Source organism: Cryptotermes secundus, unplaced genomic scaffold (assembly GCF_002891405.2).
Source record: "Cryptotermes secundus unplaced genomic scaffold, Csec_1.0 scaffold99, whole genome shotgun sequence".
Taxonomy (NCBI): Eukaryota; Metazoa; Arthropoda; class Insecta; order Blattodea; family Kalotermitidae; genus Cryptotermes; species Cryptotermes secundus.
Genome location: NW_019725842.1, coordinates 131,959 through 153,803, shown reverse-complemented (window position 1 = coordinate 153,803; position 21,845 = coordinate 131,959). Strand labels below are relative to the sequence as shown.

General features: G+C 41.4%; 1 protein-coding gene across 3 annotated transcripts in view; it reads left to right on the top strand.

The window, feature by feature from the left end:
• Positions 1-20,752, top strand: part of LOC111863626 (RGM domain family member B) — a 173,345-nt gene extending 152,593 nt beyond the window's left edge. For 2 of the 3 annotated variants that reach the window (XM_023850118.2, XM_023850117.2), the window contains exon 4: positions 14,578-20,752. In XM_023850118.2, the coding sequence (XP_023705886.1) occupies positions 14,578-15,249 (672 nt within the window). In that variant the 3' untranslated portion in view covers positions 15,250-20,752. The remainder of the gene's footprint in view (positions 1-14,577) is intronic. The other variant, XM_023850119.2, reaches the window with a different exon arrangement.
• The last annotated feature ends 1,093 nt before the right edge of the window (positions 20,753-21,845 follow it).

Genomic DNA, 21,845 nt, shown 5'->3' with positions numbered 1-21,845 from the left:
CTCCATTTCTTGGCGTTTACACTGGGAGACCAGAGATACCTCATTCAGTATAGCGACAGGTTACAGGCTGGACGGTCTGTTTCGATTCTCGGCAGGGACACGAGATTTGTCTTCTCCACTGCGTCCAGACCGGCTCTGGGGCCCACCCATAGTCCCATCAGATGGGTATCTGGGACTCTTTCCAGAGGCCAAAGTAGCCGGGACGTGAAGCTGACCTCACGCCATCCAATGCCGAGGTCAGGAATAGTGGAACTATGCCTCCATCCCCCACACACGTGTTCATGGTGTGGCCCTTAATTAATTAAGCACAGGGACAGATTCATCTTTTGCTCATTAGGAAGCGACAAAACAACGTGTAAGTGGAATTCGGGCGAAGAACACAACAAATATTTCTAAAGTCTAAGGAATAGAAATAAAAATGTCAGATGTTCAGGATTAGGCCAGATTTAAAATGAAGATACGCAAGAGGAACTACATATGTTTTATTCCATAAATGGTGAAATAAGCAGTTACGACAGAAAGGTTATAGAGGAATTAGAACATATTCAATAGGTGATTACGAAATTAGGACAGGAATAAGCATAGGTGATGACTGACGATGACGACGATGATATTAGCGATTCTCTCCAGCCGCGCTTCTCTGCAGAAAATGCGTTTAACGGCGATACGTGTCTCTAACTCCTGAACAGCGTGGAATGGTAGGATTTCAGTGAATTGGAATGAATGTGGAAGGAAGGGGTTGTGCCCTAATTCCGGGTATTACAGTACTGTCCGGTATTGCTTGTAGGGACGTGGGAAAACCTGACGAACCTTAGTCTGTCCGGGCCGAAATTCGAACCGGGCGCCTCCTAACTACAAGTCAGCGTTACCGGATAAGCCAACCCGCTTGGTAGGAAAGGTACTGTCCCGAGATCGGAATGCACGGTTTCCAAATGTGCTGCTTACGATCGCTGCATAACCAGCTGAGCTTCGGATACAGGTCGATGTGCTTCTGCAGCCACTGGCCTAATGGCATTGCACAGAGGCAAGAATGGCTTTCTTAGTTTCTAACAACACGAGAAATTGGAAGAAAAACTCCTGAATATACGACACAGAGCTTAGCAAAGACCCGAGTTATTTTTTTACCGCCACCTCTTGTTCCTCCTATTTAATCATCATCTTTACATGGTTTTAATCACCTCTTCATTGATTCACTTTTATTAAATCCCTCCATCTTCATACTCTTCTTCTCTTATTCTTAGTCTTCTCCTTGCCCTCCATCTCCAATTGATCATAATTTTTATCTCCTCTGATCTCAGCATATTTAATCTACTACTGCTGTTCTACAGAGTTTTCTAACTTTGTTGAGTGGTTCACGGCAACCGGTGCATCGCTTGCCGCGAGGCGCATACGAATTTGCCGATTAATCAGCATTCATATGGCCGATAACGTTTGGAATGAAATGAAGTAAATAACTTGTGGACCGCTTGACGGCGTTATGTTGCACGGCGAGCAGTGCTGTTTATGATTTGTCAGCAGCATGCAGTAGTTATCAGCCCCATTAGCCATTTGTTCTCAGTTACCGTTAGTAAGGAGTGTGGTACATCACGGTGCAGTTTTAGAGCAACGTGTACTTCTGTATGACACCTGTCATACACCTGTATGACACCTATCCATGTAACAGGCCCTGGAGGCCCATAGGGTTGTGAGACATAAAGGATCCCTCATTTTCTAGACAGTCGGCTCACAGATGGCGGTGGGGTCAGCCTTACGCGCCGGCCGCCCTTTACCCCCCAGGAAGATTTCTGTTAGATTCTGTTAGAGGCTGAGTCGATCCCAGGGCCATAGTGCGGCTGGAAGGATTAGGCCAATTTAAAAATCCGATGACATCGGGTTTCGAACCCGCGACCGTCCGATTTGTAGCATAGTATCTCAACCAACTACGCTGCTGCGAACCCCGATACTATATGTAACAGAATGTTAGACTTTGTATAGTACATATATGTAAAATTGTTAATGTGGAAATGTGTTTGCTAAAAATTAAAATAAAATATTGACGAAAGGACAGACACGCCTTGTCCTCAAAGATAAATAGGTATTCCAAGCGTTGAAACAAACGAAAAAATATTTGGAGGACAGACTGGCAGATTGTCATTCGCATCGTCTCTTTGACTTATTGCAGTGGGACTATTCTGGTCCCTATCTGGTCCCTAGGAAGGACCGTTTTCTTCTCGTATTTCCGATGAATCGTTCCACGTAGCCCGCACTGGGCTGTAGCTCCTCTCCCTCAACCGTGTCCTGAGCGACCGCCTACGCAGCCTAAGCAACATGACAGCATTCTCACCTCTCATCTTGACCCTGAAGATGGAGGCAACATGTTCCTCCGAAAAGTTGGTATCTGTAGTAAATACACAGCATCACAACCCAGAGGACCACAGAGTCCTTCATATGTTGGGAATGTGGCCGTGTCCTTTCGTCTATTGAAAGTCCCAATCAACATTGTAGACACTGACTGTAATTGCCGACATTGTTGTGAAACCCGGTATGAAAAGCATGCCCTTGGGCAGCAACATATTTTCCTTTAACCATATATCGTAACAGTTCCAGCACGACTGCCTTGAGGGCATCGCCATTCCGATTAGGTTAGGAAAACAGCCTAGTCTTGATTTTTTGTGTTGCTTACTTTTCGACCTGAAGGTGGAGGCAATACGTTTCACCGAAATGTCGGTGGACTTCTACCGAACTACACTGAGATGCAACCCAGAAGATCAAGCTGTTCAAAACTCTTTTGAAACTGTAGCTTCCTAGCTACATAGGCAAAGAATGTTGCACTTTGCTGTTACATTTGTTTTATGCGGAGCTCGCTACCAAGAATTGCAATGGAGGTTCTGCGAGTCTTGCTGGCATCGGCACTCCTGACATGCAGATTTCGGTCGCAGCATCAGCTTTCTTTGAAACAGCAGATGGGCTGATCTTGGTGCCACAGCCTGAGGTTACTTGAGCATCGGACTTGCGGTTTAGAATTCCGGCAGAGATGTTGAGCTGGATTTTTGTTCATTATTCTGCGATGGTGTGGCCTTCCATCCAATAAAATGCACATTTTCTCAGAGCGTTCTTTGGAGCTTTGTGTACCCTCTCATTTACTGGCAATGAATTCTTACAAGGTGCAACTATTTGGTAATGACGGGCGGCCAGTGGTAGTAGTTATAGTACTGCTGAGCTGAGCATGACTGAACTAACATAATGGAGCTGAGCCCTTCTTGATAAACCGCCAATTGCGCGGATACTCAAGAAGTTAGCGGAAATTTGTGGAACCGTAAGGTTTATTATTACCCTGTGCACAAGGGCCCTATTGGTCCCTATCCTGAGCTGGATCGATGCAGTCCATACCACCCCATCCTATATCTCTGGACTGTGATCTCTTTTCTGGCCAAAAAAAGGTCAATTTTAATATTATCCACCCACCTACTCCTTGGTAATTCTATATGATTTTCTCTTCTCCAATTCGTGCTACATGCCCTGTCCATCTCATCCTTCTTGACTTGATCACAAGTTATGAAGCTCCTCGTTATGCAGTTTTCTCCGATCTCCAGTCACTTCATCTCTCTTCGGTCCAAATATTCTCCTCCACACCCTCAGTTTATGTTCCTCCCTTAATGTCAGACCAAGTTTCGCACCCATACAGAACAACAGGCAGAATTATAGTTTTGTATATCCTAATTTTTACCTTTTTAGACAGCAGACGAGAAGACAAAAGATTCTGGACGGAATGGTAGCAAGCATTACCCGAATTCAATCTATTCTTAATTTCCCCCCGACTCAGGTTTTGATTTGTTGCTGTCGTTCCCATACGCGTATATCTGAATTTTGCCACATTTTCAAAACATCTGTTACCTATCCACGTCATTTATCCCTGCATTCTGGTGAGGAGACAGCAACATACGAGTATACTTAGTTTTCTTTGTATTTACCTCTAGACAGTCCTCCTTACTAGCGTCAATTAGTTTGTTTCTTTTTGTGGCCCAGTAGATTTACATCTGATGATCTGATTTACAGCTGATGGGTCCCAAATAATTTCAGTCCCACCCGGTTTTCCTGGACCTTCCTAATGGCATGTTCTACAAATAAAGCAAAGTTTAAAAGCATTGGCGATAGCGCATCTCCTTGTTTCAGGCCATTCTGGATAGGAAATTTATCAGACAAAAGTTTACCCATACGGACTTTACCATACGTTTCGTTTAAACACATTTTAATCAGAATAACTAGTTTAATTGGTACCCCAGACTCTTATCATAATATCGTACAATACTTCCCTCCTAACTAATCATAGACTTTCTTGCAGTCTATGAATATCTGATGTACTGTCTCATTGTACTCCAACCTTTTCTCCAGTATCTGACGATCGCTAAAGATCTGATCTGTAGTTGATCTGTTACGTCGAAACCCACACTGATGATCCCCAATAATTTCATCTATGCCTGGACTTCACTTTGAGCTAAGAATATTGGATAAAATTTCGTATGAAGTTGATAGCAGTGATATCCCACGGCAATTACTACAGTTAATTTTATCACCCTTCTTGTGAACAGGTACAATAATAGTTTTTTTCTTCTGCTCAGGCAATTTTTCGTCATTCCAGTTAGAATGAATTAGCATATGTATGTTAGAACATATTTGCCTTCATGATTCAGTTCTGCCGGAATTTGATCACTACCTGGTAATTTTGCCGTCCGAGGCTTTTTGTGAGCTTTCGTAACAAGCTTTTTTTTTACGGCGAGGAGTTGTTAGCTCCAGCCCCCCTCCCCCAGCTGGAGGACCACCCCTTGTCGGCTGTCCACGACTGCTTATTCAATATATTCGCAGCTGCCCTCCATATCTGGAGGCCGTCTCTTCATCCGCAGCCTGAGGACTCGCCATGCCGTGGTTTCAAGAGACCCACCAAACATTGAGCTGTTATCAGCGTAGTCTGAAGCGAGATAGGGCTATATCGAGACGGTTGTGGGATGACTGCTGGATGTGACAAAGCTAGATTTATGTTATTAATTGTGACGACTTTCTTCTTATTAGCCACTGCATTGTGTCGCAAGATACAGTCAAGCAGTTGGAAATCGAGTTTTTAAACTAGTACCACACAGTGCAATTCGCTAGCATCCTATTAGACTCTCTCCTGCAAGGTAGGTGTGGGCCGAGTGAAGCAGGCGTGGGTAGGAAGCACTGGGCCCAACCCAAGAAATCCCTCTCTACCCGCACCTGCGTGGCATTCCTCTCGCAGCTGGAGTACACGTGTTTCAGAGCTGCTGGCTGCAGACCAAGGGGAGTCTCGTTTCGAAACATAATGCGTTTCAGTCGGGTCTGCGACTGCTGTCCATCCCTGCCCATGTAAACCAACTGCCATTTGGAATTCAGTTACTGGGTTCCTGGCGACTGCTGTCCATCCCTGTCCATGTAAACCAACTGCCATTTGGAATCGTTATTGGGTTCCTAGATTTGAGGGTCTGACAACCGTGACTGCGTAGAGTTCTGATCTTCTGGAATATGTGATAATGCCACCCTGAAGATAGAGGCGAAATGTTGGTTGACCCCCCGGACTACATGGCGATATAACCCAGAATTGATTCAACGACGTTGTTTCAGCCAGTACCTTACCATTGCTCCGCGATAGCGCAGTCGGTATAGCGACGGGCTATGGGCGGCCAGGGTTCGATTCCCGGCAAGGACAATAGGTCTTTTTATTCACATTCCAGATCGGCGCTGGTTACTACCCATCCTCCCATCCAGTTGGTACCGGGGTTCTTTCCCTGGGCCAGAGTAACTTGGGCGTGAATCTATACACACACCTCCATCTAGTACAGAAGTTAAGGATGATGGAACCAATAACTTTGCTTCAGATATGACTTCGTGGCGTGGTGCGTAATGGAGCATAGGGATAACTTTTCCTTGTAAAGATGTGAGCAGAAGCGGCCTGGCGTACGTCAAGGAACTGCTCCTTGATTTCCATGGAAAGATAAGAGTAGGCTAAGGCCCGCATACACACACAGTTTGGCCTTCCGATCGACCTTAAAGGCAAAACTTTCACAGTTTACCCCCTCACTTTCCTTCCCCATACACGCACAGATAAACCGGCAGGCTTTATGCCACAGTCACGGTCTTCCAACCTGTAATGCTGAGTCACACACGTCACGTGCTACGGTTCTGCAGGTAGAACTGACGGACTGACGGGTTTCCCACAGGCCAACAGTCCAAACGATTGGCCGGCCGGCCGCACCACACATGTCAGTTTTGCCTTTCAGTCTTCAACTGTGCAGGCCAAACTGTGTGTGTATGGGGGCCTAACGAAAACGAACATTTCGGCCTCTTGCACGACGAACGGAGGGTAGCCTATCGGGCGCGTTTCGTCCCTGCCGAACTGTTTTGTATACAAACCCTGATTGCGCAGCTAGATGCTAGGCGAAGACATGAAAACATCTGTACCAATTTCTCGCGTTGTGTTGTATTTAGTTTATGTAACGTCTGTTTTAGAGGCGTGGGTTCTTATTGGAAGGGTTTCGTACTATTGCAGGTCCTATTGCCTTTGCTTGCCGCCGCTGGAAATATAACCGGAAATTGTACGTCATGCGGTAAAAATATGCACCGAAGTATTGTGAGCTTCCGTTCCTAATCCTTCACGTCTCAATTTTACCGAGCTCTTCTGCCGTTCAGGCAAATGGCCTGCTACATGCCAGCTTGATAGGCCTGTCCATTTTGGTTACTGTTGCCATCATATTTGCCTTATGACTTTTCAGTCAGTGCGAATTATTATTATTGTTGTACACATTCACGAGAAGGGCGATCTAACAGACTGTAGTAATTATCATGGACTATCACTGCTATGAAGTTCATACAAGCTTTTGTCCAAAGTTCTTCTTAAGGTTAAGTCCACATATAGATGAAATTATTGAGGATCATCAGTGTGGATTTCAACGTAACAGATCAACTCCTGATAAGATATTTTGCATTCATCAGATACTGGATAAAAATGGGAGTACAATGAGAAGGTACATCAGCTATTCGTAGACTTGAAAGCCTATGATTCAGTTATGAGTAAACTATTTAGGCAGATTAAAATGTGTTTAAATGAAATGCACAGCGTCATTATAGGTAAACATTTGTCTGATAATTTTCCTATCCAGAAGGGAGGAGATGCTTTATCGCCACTGTTTTTCAACTTTGCTTTATAACATGCCATTAGGAAGGTCCAGGAAAACCAGGTGGGACTGAAATTAAATGCTACACATCTGCCCCTGGTTTATGCTGATTATGTGAATCTTTTTGCCTATAACAGAGATACCATAAAGAAAAACACAGAAAAATAAGTATGTGTTGCTGTCTCGTCACCAGAATGCAGGGCTACACCATGATATAAAAAAAGCTAACAGGTGCTTTGAAAACGTGGCACAGTTAAAATATTTGGGAACGACAGTGTCAAATCAAAACCTGATTCAGGAGGAAATTAAGAGGAGATTGAATTCGGCCAGAGCTTTGTACCATTCAGTCCAGAATCTTTTGTCTTCTCGTCTGTTGACCAAAAACATAAAAACTAGAATATACAAAACAGTTTTGCCTGTGGTTCTTCTGTATGGGTGTGAAACTTTGTCTCTGATATTAAGGGAGGAACATAGACTGAGGGTGTTTGAGAACAAGGTGCTGAGGAGAATATTTTAACCGACAAGGAATGGCGCATAATGAAGAGCTTCATAGCTTGTACTCTTCGCGAAGTATAATTAGAATGATCAAGTCAAAGAAGATGAGATGGACAGAGCGTGTAGCACGAATGGAGAAAAAGAGGCATGCGTATGGGATATTGGTTGGCAAGCCAGAAAGAAAGTCACCACTGGGAAGACCAAGACTTAGGTGGGTGGATAATATTAAAATGGACCTTAGAGAGATAGGATGGGGTGGTATAGACTGGATTGATCTGGTTCAGGATAGAAATGAGTGGAGGGCTCTTGTTAACACGGTGATAAACCTTCGGGTTCCATAAAATGGTGTGAAGTTCTTGAGTAGTTGTACAATTGGCGGCTCCTCAAGAAGGGTTCAGCTCCATTAAATTGTTTTTGTTATATTATTATTACTATTATCAGCAGAATTCGTACATCTGCCGGTGCATTGTAGAATATGTTTCGAGCCAGAGGCTAAAAGAGAGCGTGAGGGTAATGGCAACAAGTTTTTATAATTATTCATATTCATATTCAAAAGGCCGCTGTGCCGAAGCACTACATCGCGAAGACGTGTGAGTATAGGAGTACAGTGAGCGCGGATGTGTAGCTCCACGTTGTGCGGCATACCCGCGATTGTCGCAATCACCATTTCACATTCTACATCCCTTGTACTTTAACCAGCAGGTCTTTGGATTTCACTATTTTTCAGCTTCTTTCATCGCTATATTGTTATCAGGTAGAACATGTTCCTCCAGTATATCGAAGTACGTATTATGTGAGACGTACGTACTATCTGGTTGTGTCGTAATCTGTTGGTTCCAGAGACCAGTGACTTCTGGTATAATATGGTCGTTCCGTTAGTAGAGCTGTAAGTCCCTAAACTTTGAGAGTGCTGATGGAATTCCACCATTTTTAATTAAGGGAGAGATGCTGTCATGTTTTATTCCGTTGTGGAAACAGACCGTTGTTCCAGACTTCAGACAGGCATGAGTTCTATAGTCATTACAGGCCCATCTTGTTAGCAGTTTTTCCAAGATGGTTGAAATTTATTATCTTGATCATTTGTATTATTTTCCTAATCCTTCTCATCACAGGTTTGGAAAACAGCTCTACCTAGGCCAATTGCGCTACCTATGCACACTTTGTTAGTATTCCAGAACAAAATAATTAATTTTTTTTATGTAATTACTGTTTTTCCATAAACTAAAATTTTGGACTTGTCTCTTGTTATGTTAATTGGTTTCATAGCTTTTTTTTTTCGTTAGGTCCGTGTCGGTTCGTATCCTTGGTACCCCTTCTTATAATGTGAAGTGTGATACTCCACAAGGATCCATTTTAGGAGGCATGCTTTCTGATATCTTATTTTCCTTGGCACTACAGCCCCAGTGGACCTAGGCCCTACCTCCGTGAACTTCTCCGTTCACTTCTAATATCTTTATCGACATTAATTCTGTTTCTATTTATTACTCCGGTTATCTTCACAGATAACTCTGAGGTATATCGTGTTAACAACGCCGAGGACTTACTCTTGCAGAGTTATATACTAGATTCGGTGTAGAAATGGTGTCTGGCTAATGGCATAGAACTTAATAACGAGAAGACCACAATTATAACCTCTGCACATAAAGCTAACACTGTTAAATTTAATTACAAATTTCGGAGCTGCCTAGTAGCTTGTTCCCATTGTGTTAACGACCAATTTTGTTGCCTGTATGCTTTACTTTCATGATGGTCACATTTTTTCTCAAGGTTTAAAAATGTCAGACTTCATTCGTTAGATTGTATTTTCTCGAAGGTCTTACGATTTTCTATAATGCCCTGGTTTAGTCTTAACTTGAGCATGCTTATGTCGCCTGGAACTCTTTTAAATTCACTGGTTGGTCTAAATTTGAATGAAATCAAAGAAAAATGTTCAGCCTTACGCTTTGGAGATTTGTTATTGTCCCGGTAGGGTCAAGAATTTTCGCTTCTCCATATCGTCCAGACCGGCTCTGGGGTCCACCCAGTCTCCTATTCCATGGGTACCGGGCCTCTTTCCTCCGGGGTAAAGCGGCCGGGGCGTGAAGCTAGTGCCGAGGTCAAGAAAATATGGATCTATACATCTACTCCCCTATACGCTTTCAGGGCGTAATGCTTAATTACATAAGCACAGAGACAGCTTTACCTTTACCTGTGATTGCTCGTACAAAAATAAATGTGATCAGACATTAGTTACCCTGAAGCTTTCACTACTTCAGGCAGATGACGAGACCTGTCATTGTAGGAACAAACGTCGTTGCTCATCCAGCCCTGATATTCTGTCTGCGAGGTTAATCGGAGGCACCCATATTTAGTGTTCATCGTAGTTTAGTTCGTCAGTCAGACGTGTTTCTGCATATAATATAAGAGAAGATATGTTAATGTTTTAACAGAAAGTGCAGGTCTTTAACTGACAGTATTAAATCCTTTCAATGATTTATAAAATGTGTGCATCCATATTTTTTTTGTTAAGCCTGGGTCATTTGGTCTCAATTATCTTGTCATTTATAATTGCATTTTTCCTTCTTTTTTTTTTAAGAATTGTTTTCAGGCACTTTAGAATGAAATTAATTATTAGTGTTGCAATCATTGCAATATTAAAAGTGTTCCGAGAAGTTTTGACTTGATACTTTTGACTACTTACACACAGAACAACACAAACACAGAAAAAACGCAAACAGACATCCATTCCTCAAGTGGGATTCGAACAGACGATCCCAGTGTACGAGCGGGCGAAGACTGTTCATGCCTTAGACGGCGCGGTCAGTATGATCGGCCTGAGTTAGCGGCCATAAACAATGCATAAAGTGTGCACATACATAACCAATGCAGACGGGATCAATGAGGAGCAACAGGAGGAGGTCTGAAGGTAAATCCTGCGGCGATAACAGTAACTGCAGTACACTGAATGAAGCACAGTGCCANAAAAAAGGGGGGGGGGGGGGGAAAGGAGTTACCAACAATCACACATGAACCAGGAAACCTGTGGAGATTATTTCATTAATATTTTGAAGAGTCCTGGGCAAAACTGAAACGCGGAAAACGGCCATTCTAGGAATATCACATATTTAGGGCGGTATTAATATAATACAGATTTAATTCCATGAGGCTGTTCTGTGAGCCTCAGGAACAAGGTTCGTACATGACTCATGGGCACTTTATCCAGCAGCATGGCCGGAAAGCAATATGACGACAACAACAAAGATGATAATAATAATAATAAATGTAAGCACTTGAAGGTGTACGTGTAAACGCCGACGAATCAAACATGTTAGCAGTATCCATTGAAATCCGACATTTTGACGGTCTTGTGTTCTGGTTTATTGCAATAACATATTGAATCGTCAATCGTACCCTTCACAGTCTTCAGTTCTGTAAATTGCATTTCCATTTGTAGGTTTAAATTTATTTCATAACGAGTTTCTGCTTAGAATTATGGTTATTTGATCAGAATAATAATCAGTTGGTTCATGGCTTCCTGTTATTTGTGGAGGTTTTAAAGTAAAGTTTCGAGAAACTGTAGGCCCAGCAGCACTTTTGTAACACAAGTACTGACTGCCCTCTTATTTGAAGGAGCGAACTCCTGGACCAGAGTTCATTCTTGAGATGAGAATAAGCGCAGCTAGCGAATAAATTCCTCTCTCCTGCTGACAACGATCCCTGTCCTATACCAAATGAATGCAGCCCACAACTTCTATCCAGTCCATAATGTTATATTGCAGCGTCCTGTTGCACTGCATAGATCTCACTCTGCTTTGCTTTTATGCCGTCTGTGTGCAACGTCAGTTACTATTCGCTCTTCGTTTTTCTTTAGTGACACTACATGTTTCGCCCTAACCGGTCATATACCTGGAGGTGGCCGGTTAGCGCGAAACATGTAATGTGACCTAACCGGCCATACACCTGGAGGTGGCCATTTAGGCCGAAATATGTAATGTGACCTAACCGGCCATACACCTGGAGGTGGCCGGTTAGGGCGAAATATGTAATGTGCCCTAACCGGCCATACACCTGGAGGTGGCCATTTAGGCCGAAATATGAAATGTGACGTAACCGGCCATACACCTGGATAAGGCCATATAGGCCGAAATATGTAATGTGCCCTAACCGGTCATACACCTGGAGGTGGCCATTTAGGCCGAAATATGTAATGTGACCTAACCGGCCATACATCTGGAGGTGGCCGGTTAGGCCGAAACATGTAGTGTCAATAAAGAAAAACGAAGAGCTAATAGTAACCGACGTTGAACGTAGACAGCATAAAAGCAGAACGCAGTCGGTTGTATCCAGTTTATTAATTTCAGCTGACTCCATGGAGCTGAGCCCATCTTGAGAAGCCGTCAATCGCCCGGCCACTCAAGATTTTATCAATATTTTATGGAACCCCAAGGTTCATTGCCGTGTTCACAAGAGTGCTCCGCTGGTCCCTATACTGAGCCGGATAACTCTAGCCCATATGACTTCATCCAATCCAAGATCCATCGTAATATTATCCTCCACCTACATGTAGGTCTTCTTAGTGGCTTCTATCCTTCTTTCGCACCAGAATCTCATGCATTCCTCTTCTCCCCTATGGGTGCTACATGCTCTGTCCATCTCATTAACCTTGACTTGATTATTCTAATTATACGTGGCGAAGAATACAAGTTACGAAGCTCTTTATTGTGCAGTTTTCTCCAATCTCTTGTCACGTTATCCCTCTTCGGTCCAAATGTTCTCAAACGCCCTCGGTCAGTGTTGATCTTTTGATGTTGTGTATATCCTAATTTTTACGTTTTCAAACAGCAGACTAGATGACAAAAGTTTCTGCACTGTGTGACAGGCATCCCGGAATTCAGGCACATCCAGTTCATTACATATCAGTTTTAACATTCTTCGAGCTTGGCCTTGAACTACCAAAAGGCCTTTCCTTAACGTCTCGCGGCTAACATTTTGCCCCGCCTTTCTTTTCGCTTCCATGCGTGATACACACCTCGCCCATGTCATCCTGTATTTGAGAATGCAGGTACTATTTGGCGCACAATACAGATACACAATCTTATCGCGTCTTGTATGTTTTGCTCTCCTGTAGATTCTCATGAAAGTATGCATACGTAAAAATATTAGCATTTTTTACTACATTCTTTTGACGCATTCACGAATCCATATTTAGCATTAAAATACAATTCCAAATATTATTTTCCTGACAGATATTCTCGTCTGAACGCGGTGATATAATTCATTGTTACTAGCTCCACAGAAGGCGCCACTGAATGTTACAACTGCCCAAAAATCCAATAAATTACAGGTTCAGGTAGCTTGCAGTATAGGCTGCCCGAAATGTGAGCGTCCATCCTCTGTAGTCCTGCTGTGGTGTCTTCACGAAGGAGTCGCATCGGCATTTTGTTACTGCCACACCATCCTTATCAACGTCGTCTTCATTCTGTCCTCAGTTGGGTTCCATGAAGCTGCGGCATAGTGAGTTTTTGGGTTACGAGTGGAGAAAACGCTGCTGATACGGACCCTAGTTGTTAAATAGTGGATAAGCAGTCGCGGACAGCTGACATGGGGCAGTTCTCGAGCTTGGGAATCGGATGGAGGGCTCACAACTGGCTACCGTCTAGAAGTTGTATGTTAAGTCGGGATCTTTCACGAAGACGTCGGAATGGAACTACAGTAGAACTTTGTTATAACGTCATCAAAGGGACCTAAAAATAATGTCGTTATAAACGAATGTCGTTGTAACCGAAATGGGCACTTCCACAGTAGCCTTATGTTAGTCACGTAAAAATCTACCAAAAACCGAGTTAAAATGTTGCATTTTTTAGTGAAATACGTAGTTAAGTACAGACTAACGTAACATTAACGTGGAATTGCCCAAATGTTTAATATCAAAGACATATTACAGCGCTTTTCACTGACAATACACACCGCACTAATACTGTATATTAAAGGTAGGCCTACTCACCAAATTACAGTAGATTACATCAATTGTTGTGCCTTACTGTACCTAGATACGAGTACAGTAATCAGTTATCTTCATCTGTTTCCTGTTACTTGCCCAATACACACTTTCTAAATTACGTTCAATGTCCATATCAGAGAAATTCAGGAATGAAAATGACGTTACATACGAGGTTGATGCATTTGTGCATGTCGTACTAAGCAAGGTATAAAAACAGTTGCTTTATGAGGAATTAGTTCGTACCATTGAATATTTGACGCAATAGACAAGGTGTCGCAGAAACCGATGTTGCTATAACCAAGTTTTACTGTATTTCGTACGGTCTAAACGAAGTTAAAGGGCAACGTGAACCGAGTGTTAGAAGTTGGAGCCAGTTGAACGTTTCGTTTTACGTATTTTGTCAGATTTACGCAGTTATGCATTTCATGGGCCTTTTTATATAATCTAGCTGAATTATACTTTGTCATGTTATATTGTCAACCAAACACGCCGATCTCCGCGTACCTCGCTGCGCCATTGGCCTTTATTACGAAAGAAGTAAATATAAACTCAAAGATGAAGTTTCTCTCACAATTCCAGCATCTCTTCTCTGGCAAGTACACTTGTCTTTGCGCCCTAATAATAATTTGTCCACAAGTCATTGTTCTCTATGAAAAGTATCTTATTTTTCTTTTTCCTCCGGAACGAATGGGCGCGCCGCCATCAAGCTGTAGCAGCAGCTCGAATTATAATGAAGTGAACCTCGTTTAGCCCCTAACCCGCGCTGTTGCCAAATCACGTTTAGTCAGTGGAGTCTGACTGAATCTAGATGCTTTTCTTCCGATAAGGCCTTGCGCCACAAAGAATGGTTGTCAGCATTACGATCTTCTGTGTGCAGTCCTTAAGGCGGAGCATTGCTGCAGTGAGAAGTCGCATGTCACATTCTTCTTTATGTTGCAGGTGACAATAATAATTCGTGGTCGCAGCACGCCTTGCGCAGATGAGAAGACATACGAGGCTACTTCGGATGCTCCTCTGCCGGCCATGTTCATCGATGGTACCCAGCGGTCAGGGCCCGAAGAAGGTGTCACCCTGACTGTGCACGAACAGCAGCGGATCGAAATCTATGTGCGGTATATAGAAACGACGCTGATAGTGCGCCAGGCTGGCCGTTACCTGGCCTTTTCAGCTCGTATGCCAGAGGAACTCGTCAGCTTCGGCAGCGGTGTCGATGGAGATTTCGGTGACAGTAGTCTCCAGTTATGTGTGCGTGGGTGTCCGGCGTCTGAACGGCTTGATCCCATCGCCGAAAGAGGCCACAAGCTACCTTGGGACAAAGCCATGGAGCGCTGTCGTAGGTCTGATAGCAACGAAGTCACCAACAATCTTACCGACCATTATCTTGACTGGTGTGTGTTCGATGTCATGACGACAGGAGATGGAGCCGTAGCGAATGATTTCACAGCAGCTGCTCATTCAGCACAAGCTGATGTCTTCAGACTTGATCCGCAGTCGCTCAAGAATAAGACCACGTCATATAGAGAGCAGAATCCATATTCCTCCCATACGTCTTTCCCAGGATGTCCTAGTATATTAGTTGTGCTTCTTGTAGTAGCATTACAGTGGGCATGAGTTACTCCATAATGGTGTAATGCACCATGGGTTGAAAACTTAGTGCAACGTGTAGTGGGGAGCCGGGTATATCGTCACCAATCGAGATCACATGCGAAGCAAATGGAGGAGTTCAGTCAAAAAGAAAATAGAAAGCAGCCTTTCAAAATTGATAAAAGTGAGACATAAGCACATTTATCTATCCACCTTTTGGTAGCAAGAGAGGCAATGAAATTAAAAGTATATAAATGGTGCAAGTAGAACAAGAGTGGTATTCCACTGAAGGGCCCATTATTATTTGTTTTTCATATAATTGTAGTTCAAGAAAATAAATTATAATTACAGAAACTCTCCACCCTTCAAAATCTTAAAGATTAAATTGCTCATTCGCTCTCCAGCATGAAATTTCTGTCATAAAATGGAATTTCCTCCAGACATTCCCTAATTTGATTATAGAATGACCATGAGGATGACATGAGCATGTTTTACTGGCCCAGCATAAGGGAGATATCACCACTGTACAGAAACAGTGCCGCTACTGACGATTCCAAACCCTACAAAGTAACGTACGGCTTGTTTCTGCAACAACTGTGATCTCAGAGAAGAACAAACTGGATTGCCATCCTTGCTTTCAGTTCATGTAATGACTTTCTGAAAGACTAACGCATCTCATTTGACAGATATTTAAACTTACACATCTTAAATCATTCAGTCTCCGTGATAAACTTCCAGCTCATCTGCCTGCCATTTATATGAATGTATATGTACATGTTGTAAAACCAGTGCTTGATATGTGAAAAGAGACATACACAGATTCTGTCTTGTAGCAAATGGAATGTACCATTGATTGATTGGCGCTATGTCACATCCATGAGACTGTTTTATGCAAATGTGTATATATTTGTGGACCTGAGGTTCTCATTGTCAGCAGCTGATTGTGTATATTACTTGTCTGTGACGTGACGCATTGTAGGTTGGCAGAGGTGGCTAGCTACAAAAGTACACGGTGTCACATCACAGGAAAAAAGAAATCTTTGTATATAGGTATTCCTATCAAGATTCCCTCCTCCATTGGGATGTGTAGGTTGTTCCTATGCATTATCATACAGATGCATGATTTTCTGTCAGAAACACAGTCAGTTTTCTAGACAGTGCAGCTGTGCAATGAACTTGTGTGTTTTGGTCATCCACATTTGATGAGGAGCTGGGAGGGGAAGGGGTTCACTGTAGTTGAAGACAGTTTAAATTTGTGGAGTTTGACAGACACAGTCACAAATTAAGCACTGGATCAAATCATTCACAGCCCATTCATTCGCTAGGTATGTATATGCTGTAAATAATGGTATATCAAAGAAGTATTGCATTGTATTATTTGAATAGCTACATTAAAAATTATATACGGTGTATATGCATGCATGGTTGTTGCGGTGCCAGTTTATAGTGTTGTATAGCAGGAGATCGAAAGTTATTTTTTCAGTGCTTCCAGCCAGGTGATTTTGTGATTGCAAGAGATTCAGTAGATAGCATATGGACACTGGAATTCAGAGTTAGCTTTTCATCAAACATTTGGAATGTGTGTACTTGGGTTCATGAGTATATGTGTGTGCATGCTCGCGTGCGCAATATTACTGGAATACCTTCTGATTACTTCAAACCTACAGAAACATTTTCCTGTATAGGCAGTCTAACTTCCATTTTGTACTTTGTAAGTAGAGGAAGGTATTCTAATATAAATTGGACTGAAAGATATTTTTATATTATCCCAATCCAACTGTAAGATTCAGAGATATGATGGTACAGGAAGAGACAAATATTTGTACCATTTTATCCCACACTGCAGTATCTTCCGTGCAAAGCCATTACAACTCATGAAAAAGATGCTGGCACTGGTAAAATGTATTTCAGACTTCATCATCCATTTGGTCATTACTTCTGTAGAGGGGTTGTTTGTGCATAAGATGTCAATTGTACATCACACCATGCTGTAAAGACTGTTGAGATGGGCGATAGATGTCATGTTTTTGTGAGAATCGTTAAGACAAGCAACCAACACCTTATTTGCTGTATTACAACTATTGAGGTTTATGGTTTGAAATAACCTTTGTTATACAAAATTTTGCTAGTTAAGTATATTAACTATATCTTCTAAAAATAATATGGAGAGTGTGAGGGTTTAACAATTCTAGTAGCTAATGATAAATTTATAATTAAATTAAGAGCATTTATTAGTCAATAAATGCAAAAACTAGCTGTGCGGCCACTCACAACTCACAGCTTAATTCAGAACCAGAATCACGGACAACTATGTGAGCTAAAAGTATGATAATTTTGAGAGTATTATTCCTGCTTAAAGTTTAACCAAGGTACATATGTGTGCACTGTATTTGCAAGTTGTGACCATGAAAGGACGAAGTTCGCTTCAGTACTGGATAGTTATTTTACAAGTTTTGTAAAATAAATTGAAATCCCAAATTTAAAGATGTAGTTGATTTAAGCCAGTGGTTTTCAACGTTTATCAGACCGTAGCCCGGTAAATTCTTGTTTCTAAAAGATGAGGGCCTGGCGGTTGAGAAACACTGATTTGAACTTTACAATTGAAGATGACTTCAAAAATCTGTAATTGTGGGAAATTTGCATGTAAATATTTTAAATTGTATGCTTCCAGAAATGTGAAGGTCCACCTACCCCTGCTCTAAGAGAATCTGAGCTTGCAAATTCTTATAGTGTCTGAATAGAATAAAATTCACTTCAGATTGTTTATTTGTGAAACTGATTGATAAATCACAATGTATATGAATATAGTGGATGCAGAGATAAAACTGAAACCATTCTCAGATGTTAGGACAAAATGGAAATGATTTTGAGCATCATATTGGAGCCACCTCAGGTCTCTGATTCTTAATATATCAGTTGGGGTCAATGTCAGGGGATTAAACTTGAACCACTGTCTTACCACAGCTCACAGAATGAAACACCTACCCAAATTAAAGTGTATGTTGTCATGTCATGGCAAGAAAAAAAAGAATTTTGGACATAGGATTGGTACTATTACATTTGGCCGCACCGTTCAGACATTTCTCGGTTCTTAGTGTGAGAGGAAGAACCATCAGTAATTATACGGCAGAGCAACTCTTGTATTAATAATGTGCATAAAACTCTTGTGTACTATAGATAAGTGATATCAGCTAGGAAAAGACTTGACTTTTCCTTCATTGGTATTTACAGAGCTAAACACCGCAACTTATCATCAATATATGTAGAGCTCAAAGTTTCCCTTGTTGATAAAGGACAGCTTATCAGTTAATTTGAAGATGTAAGTTGGGTGTGTGATATGTGTATTCTTCTTGACATATCTGTGGGCATTTGAGTGACCTGTACAACAGTGTATCAGCCTTCCAAATGATTATCATTATTTCATTCTCAGCATTAAAAAAATAATACTTGTCATTTTCCAAACTATCAAAAAATATTTCGGCAATACAAGACTATTTTCTAACCCTTTTGAAGAACCATGAGCTGATGCTGAAGCTACTGTACTACACTAACTGACACGATGGACCTAGTTCTAAATTCAGAGAACTGTATTTCCTGTAACATTTGTAAATGTCTTCCTAAAGACAAAATATTTTAATCTGTGGCAGAGGGCAGCTTTTTTTGTAAGCTGAAAGTAGTTACATTTTTGTAAACAAGCTTTCTCTGAGAAGCTAAATAAATTTGCACAATAGGACTGGCTTTCAGATAAAAATCTCATGCCAGTCCTACTTACCAAGAGAATCACACCTGCCATAAATTGCTTGATGTGTCCAGTGCTGGCCCAACAGCCACATTAGTAAATTGTTATATTTTAATTGCTTATAAACATTGTAACGTTTTATTTACATTTTGTTTTCTAAAGCAAAGTTCTATAGAAGGAAAATTAAAAAAAAATTGGCTTTTCAACAGACACGGTTTCAGTGTTGGGTTACTATTTATAACAAACTCTAATTTGGCTATTCTTTGTGAAGTCCATACTTCTGCAGCCCACAGATGAAGGGCAGTTTTGAAATGTGGCCATTTGAAAAGAGGCTATGCATCACTAGATTAAAATATCAAGAATAATATTTGACCAACTAGAAACCAGATGCCATTAGTACATCAGACTGTTTTCTTTTCCCAGTGAAACACTCCAGTACTTTGGAGCTGTATCCTCATTAGACATACTGGTACTGAGAAGTCATTATTTCCATCACTGAAAAGCCCCAGTATTAAGCACATTATTTTTCTTACAGGATTTGAGGTTCTCACACGGTAGTTATGAAGAGTTCTGTTATCTGGGATATAATGCTGTGTAATTCATTGAAAGTCGACCTACATTTCAGAGGTGACATGTTCCTCTGAAACGTCAGTTGATTTTCGACATACTCAGCATTATGTCCCAGAAGAGAGAACTCACTGAAATGTCTAATTTCCTCAGAGATATCAAAGTATTCTTTCCTCAATAAAACACCCACAAATTATGTCATCACTGACCCTTGCTTGAAAACTCTAATAATGGGAACTTTTTTTTTTTCAAATTCATATCTTGTTGACTGTTTTCTCCTCACTGAAATATCCCATTATTTTCTCATTGAAATGCTGGGATGTACATTCTGTCACTTGAACTAGCAACTTTGGGAATTGCTGGTGTAGAAGTCACTACTTGAGCTGACTGGAGATTTTGTTAATTCCTTCAACACGTTACCTTTTTATGATTATATGACACAGAGTATGTTGGTCAGATTAAATGTTTCCCACACCTCTGCTGTAGCAGGGGATGATGCGGTATTTACAGCAAACAGTTCAGTGTCCTTTGCAACTCCTTTGAACAATTATTTTAACGTTAAGATGTAAGATTGAGATCATGTGCCGTTCCTTGTTTCCTTGTTAAAGAACTCAAAATGCACGGATGAATATGGCACTTTATTTGAATCAGTAATTGTTATGAACTTACTATTTGACCTTTCAGGAGATGAGGATCTGTTTACATTCTTAATAGTTTGCAAAAGGCTGATGAAATATCAGCTGTGTAGAAAAACACCGACCATGAAAAGGATGAGCCCACAGACTTTCCTAACGAATCCAGGAAACTGCAGGATTGGCTAGGGAGGTTACTTACCTATATGTGGTATGAAAAGTATGTACTGTATTACTTGATAACTTTACTCTGAAGAAAACTTGTATTTCTTTTTTTAAGAGGGCTGCTTATTTTCATAAATAAAAAGGGATTTAAATAGCAAAGAGACTGTGCAATATTGAAAGCCACTGTTCATGTTTACAGATGGAAGATCCTGAAGTGTCATTCAGTAGGACAAGTTCTCCCAAGGTTTGTTGTGTGCGTTCTGTTACTGATGTTAATTGTGTTTTCTGTAAGTGTGAACAAAGTGATTTTGTTGTAAAAATAGTTGTACATTTTATTTATGAAAAGAACATTGTGATGTATAGGAAATAATACGGTTGGTTAACCAAATACAAATATAATATGATATAAAGGGAGCGTTAGTTTTTTCATCATTTTGACAGTATTTTTGACAGGACGAAATAGCTGATGAGTCGACATGACACAAATTTGTATGTACGGTAAGTACCAAACCACTGTCAGTTAAGAGGGGAACCAGATGCAAAATTTATTCAGAATTATTTACATATTACAGGAGCTGCCAGTGTAGCGACAGGTTACAGATTAGGCGGCCAAGAGATTTTTCTCCACAGCATCCACATAAGATCTAGGGCACACCCAGCTTGCTACCCAATAGGTACTGGGACTTCTGTCTAGTGCAGTTGTTAAGAACAGTGGAGCTATATCCCCACTGTCCCATTAGACTTGTTGGCGTGGTTTGTAATTAAGTATAGGGACAACTTACAGTGGGGTGGATTCAAACTCTTGAGCAGTCTTCTAGACAATTTCTAGCTCCTCATTGGTAGCATACATTAAGAGACAAGGACTGGACAAGAACAGAGATGTTTTTATCTGGTATATTTATATCTTCATATAAATCTTCACATGGCTAGTTGCAGTGGATTGTTACTTACTAATCCTCAAGTAAAATATAAATATTGTATGGTTACTGTGTTTTAGGTCCATAGTTTCTGATTACCACATACAATCACGATTCTACACTAGTAGTGAATTAGCATGACTCCCACTTCGAAATTTCACACAGCTGCCACATTGGTACTGATGGTGGGAAATTGGCACAAAGTTGTGGTGCCCTTTAGTAGCACTTTGTTATACATTCGGGTTCCAGCAACTGAACATTGTGAGTTTGCGACGGAAGGCATGCGGCCGATCAGAATGGAAGCCCGTGCACTAGGACTGCCTGCAGAATATAATTCTTAAATCTTTGCCAGTTATCGATTAGTGTCCAAATTAATCGATTGATAAATTTGGCAGGCGTATTAATTTATTAATTAAGAACGAATATGTTACATAATATACAATAGTAATAAGAAGCTGGTTAAGAATTTGCTACGCATGTGTAAGGTCTGTCAGTGTTTGTTTTGTATGAGGATCGACTCACGCGTCCACCGACAGTGTCTGGTCAGAGAGTGACTGACCAGATGGAGGACTATCTCTTAGTGATGAAACAGGCAGTGAGCGT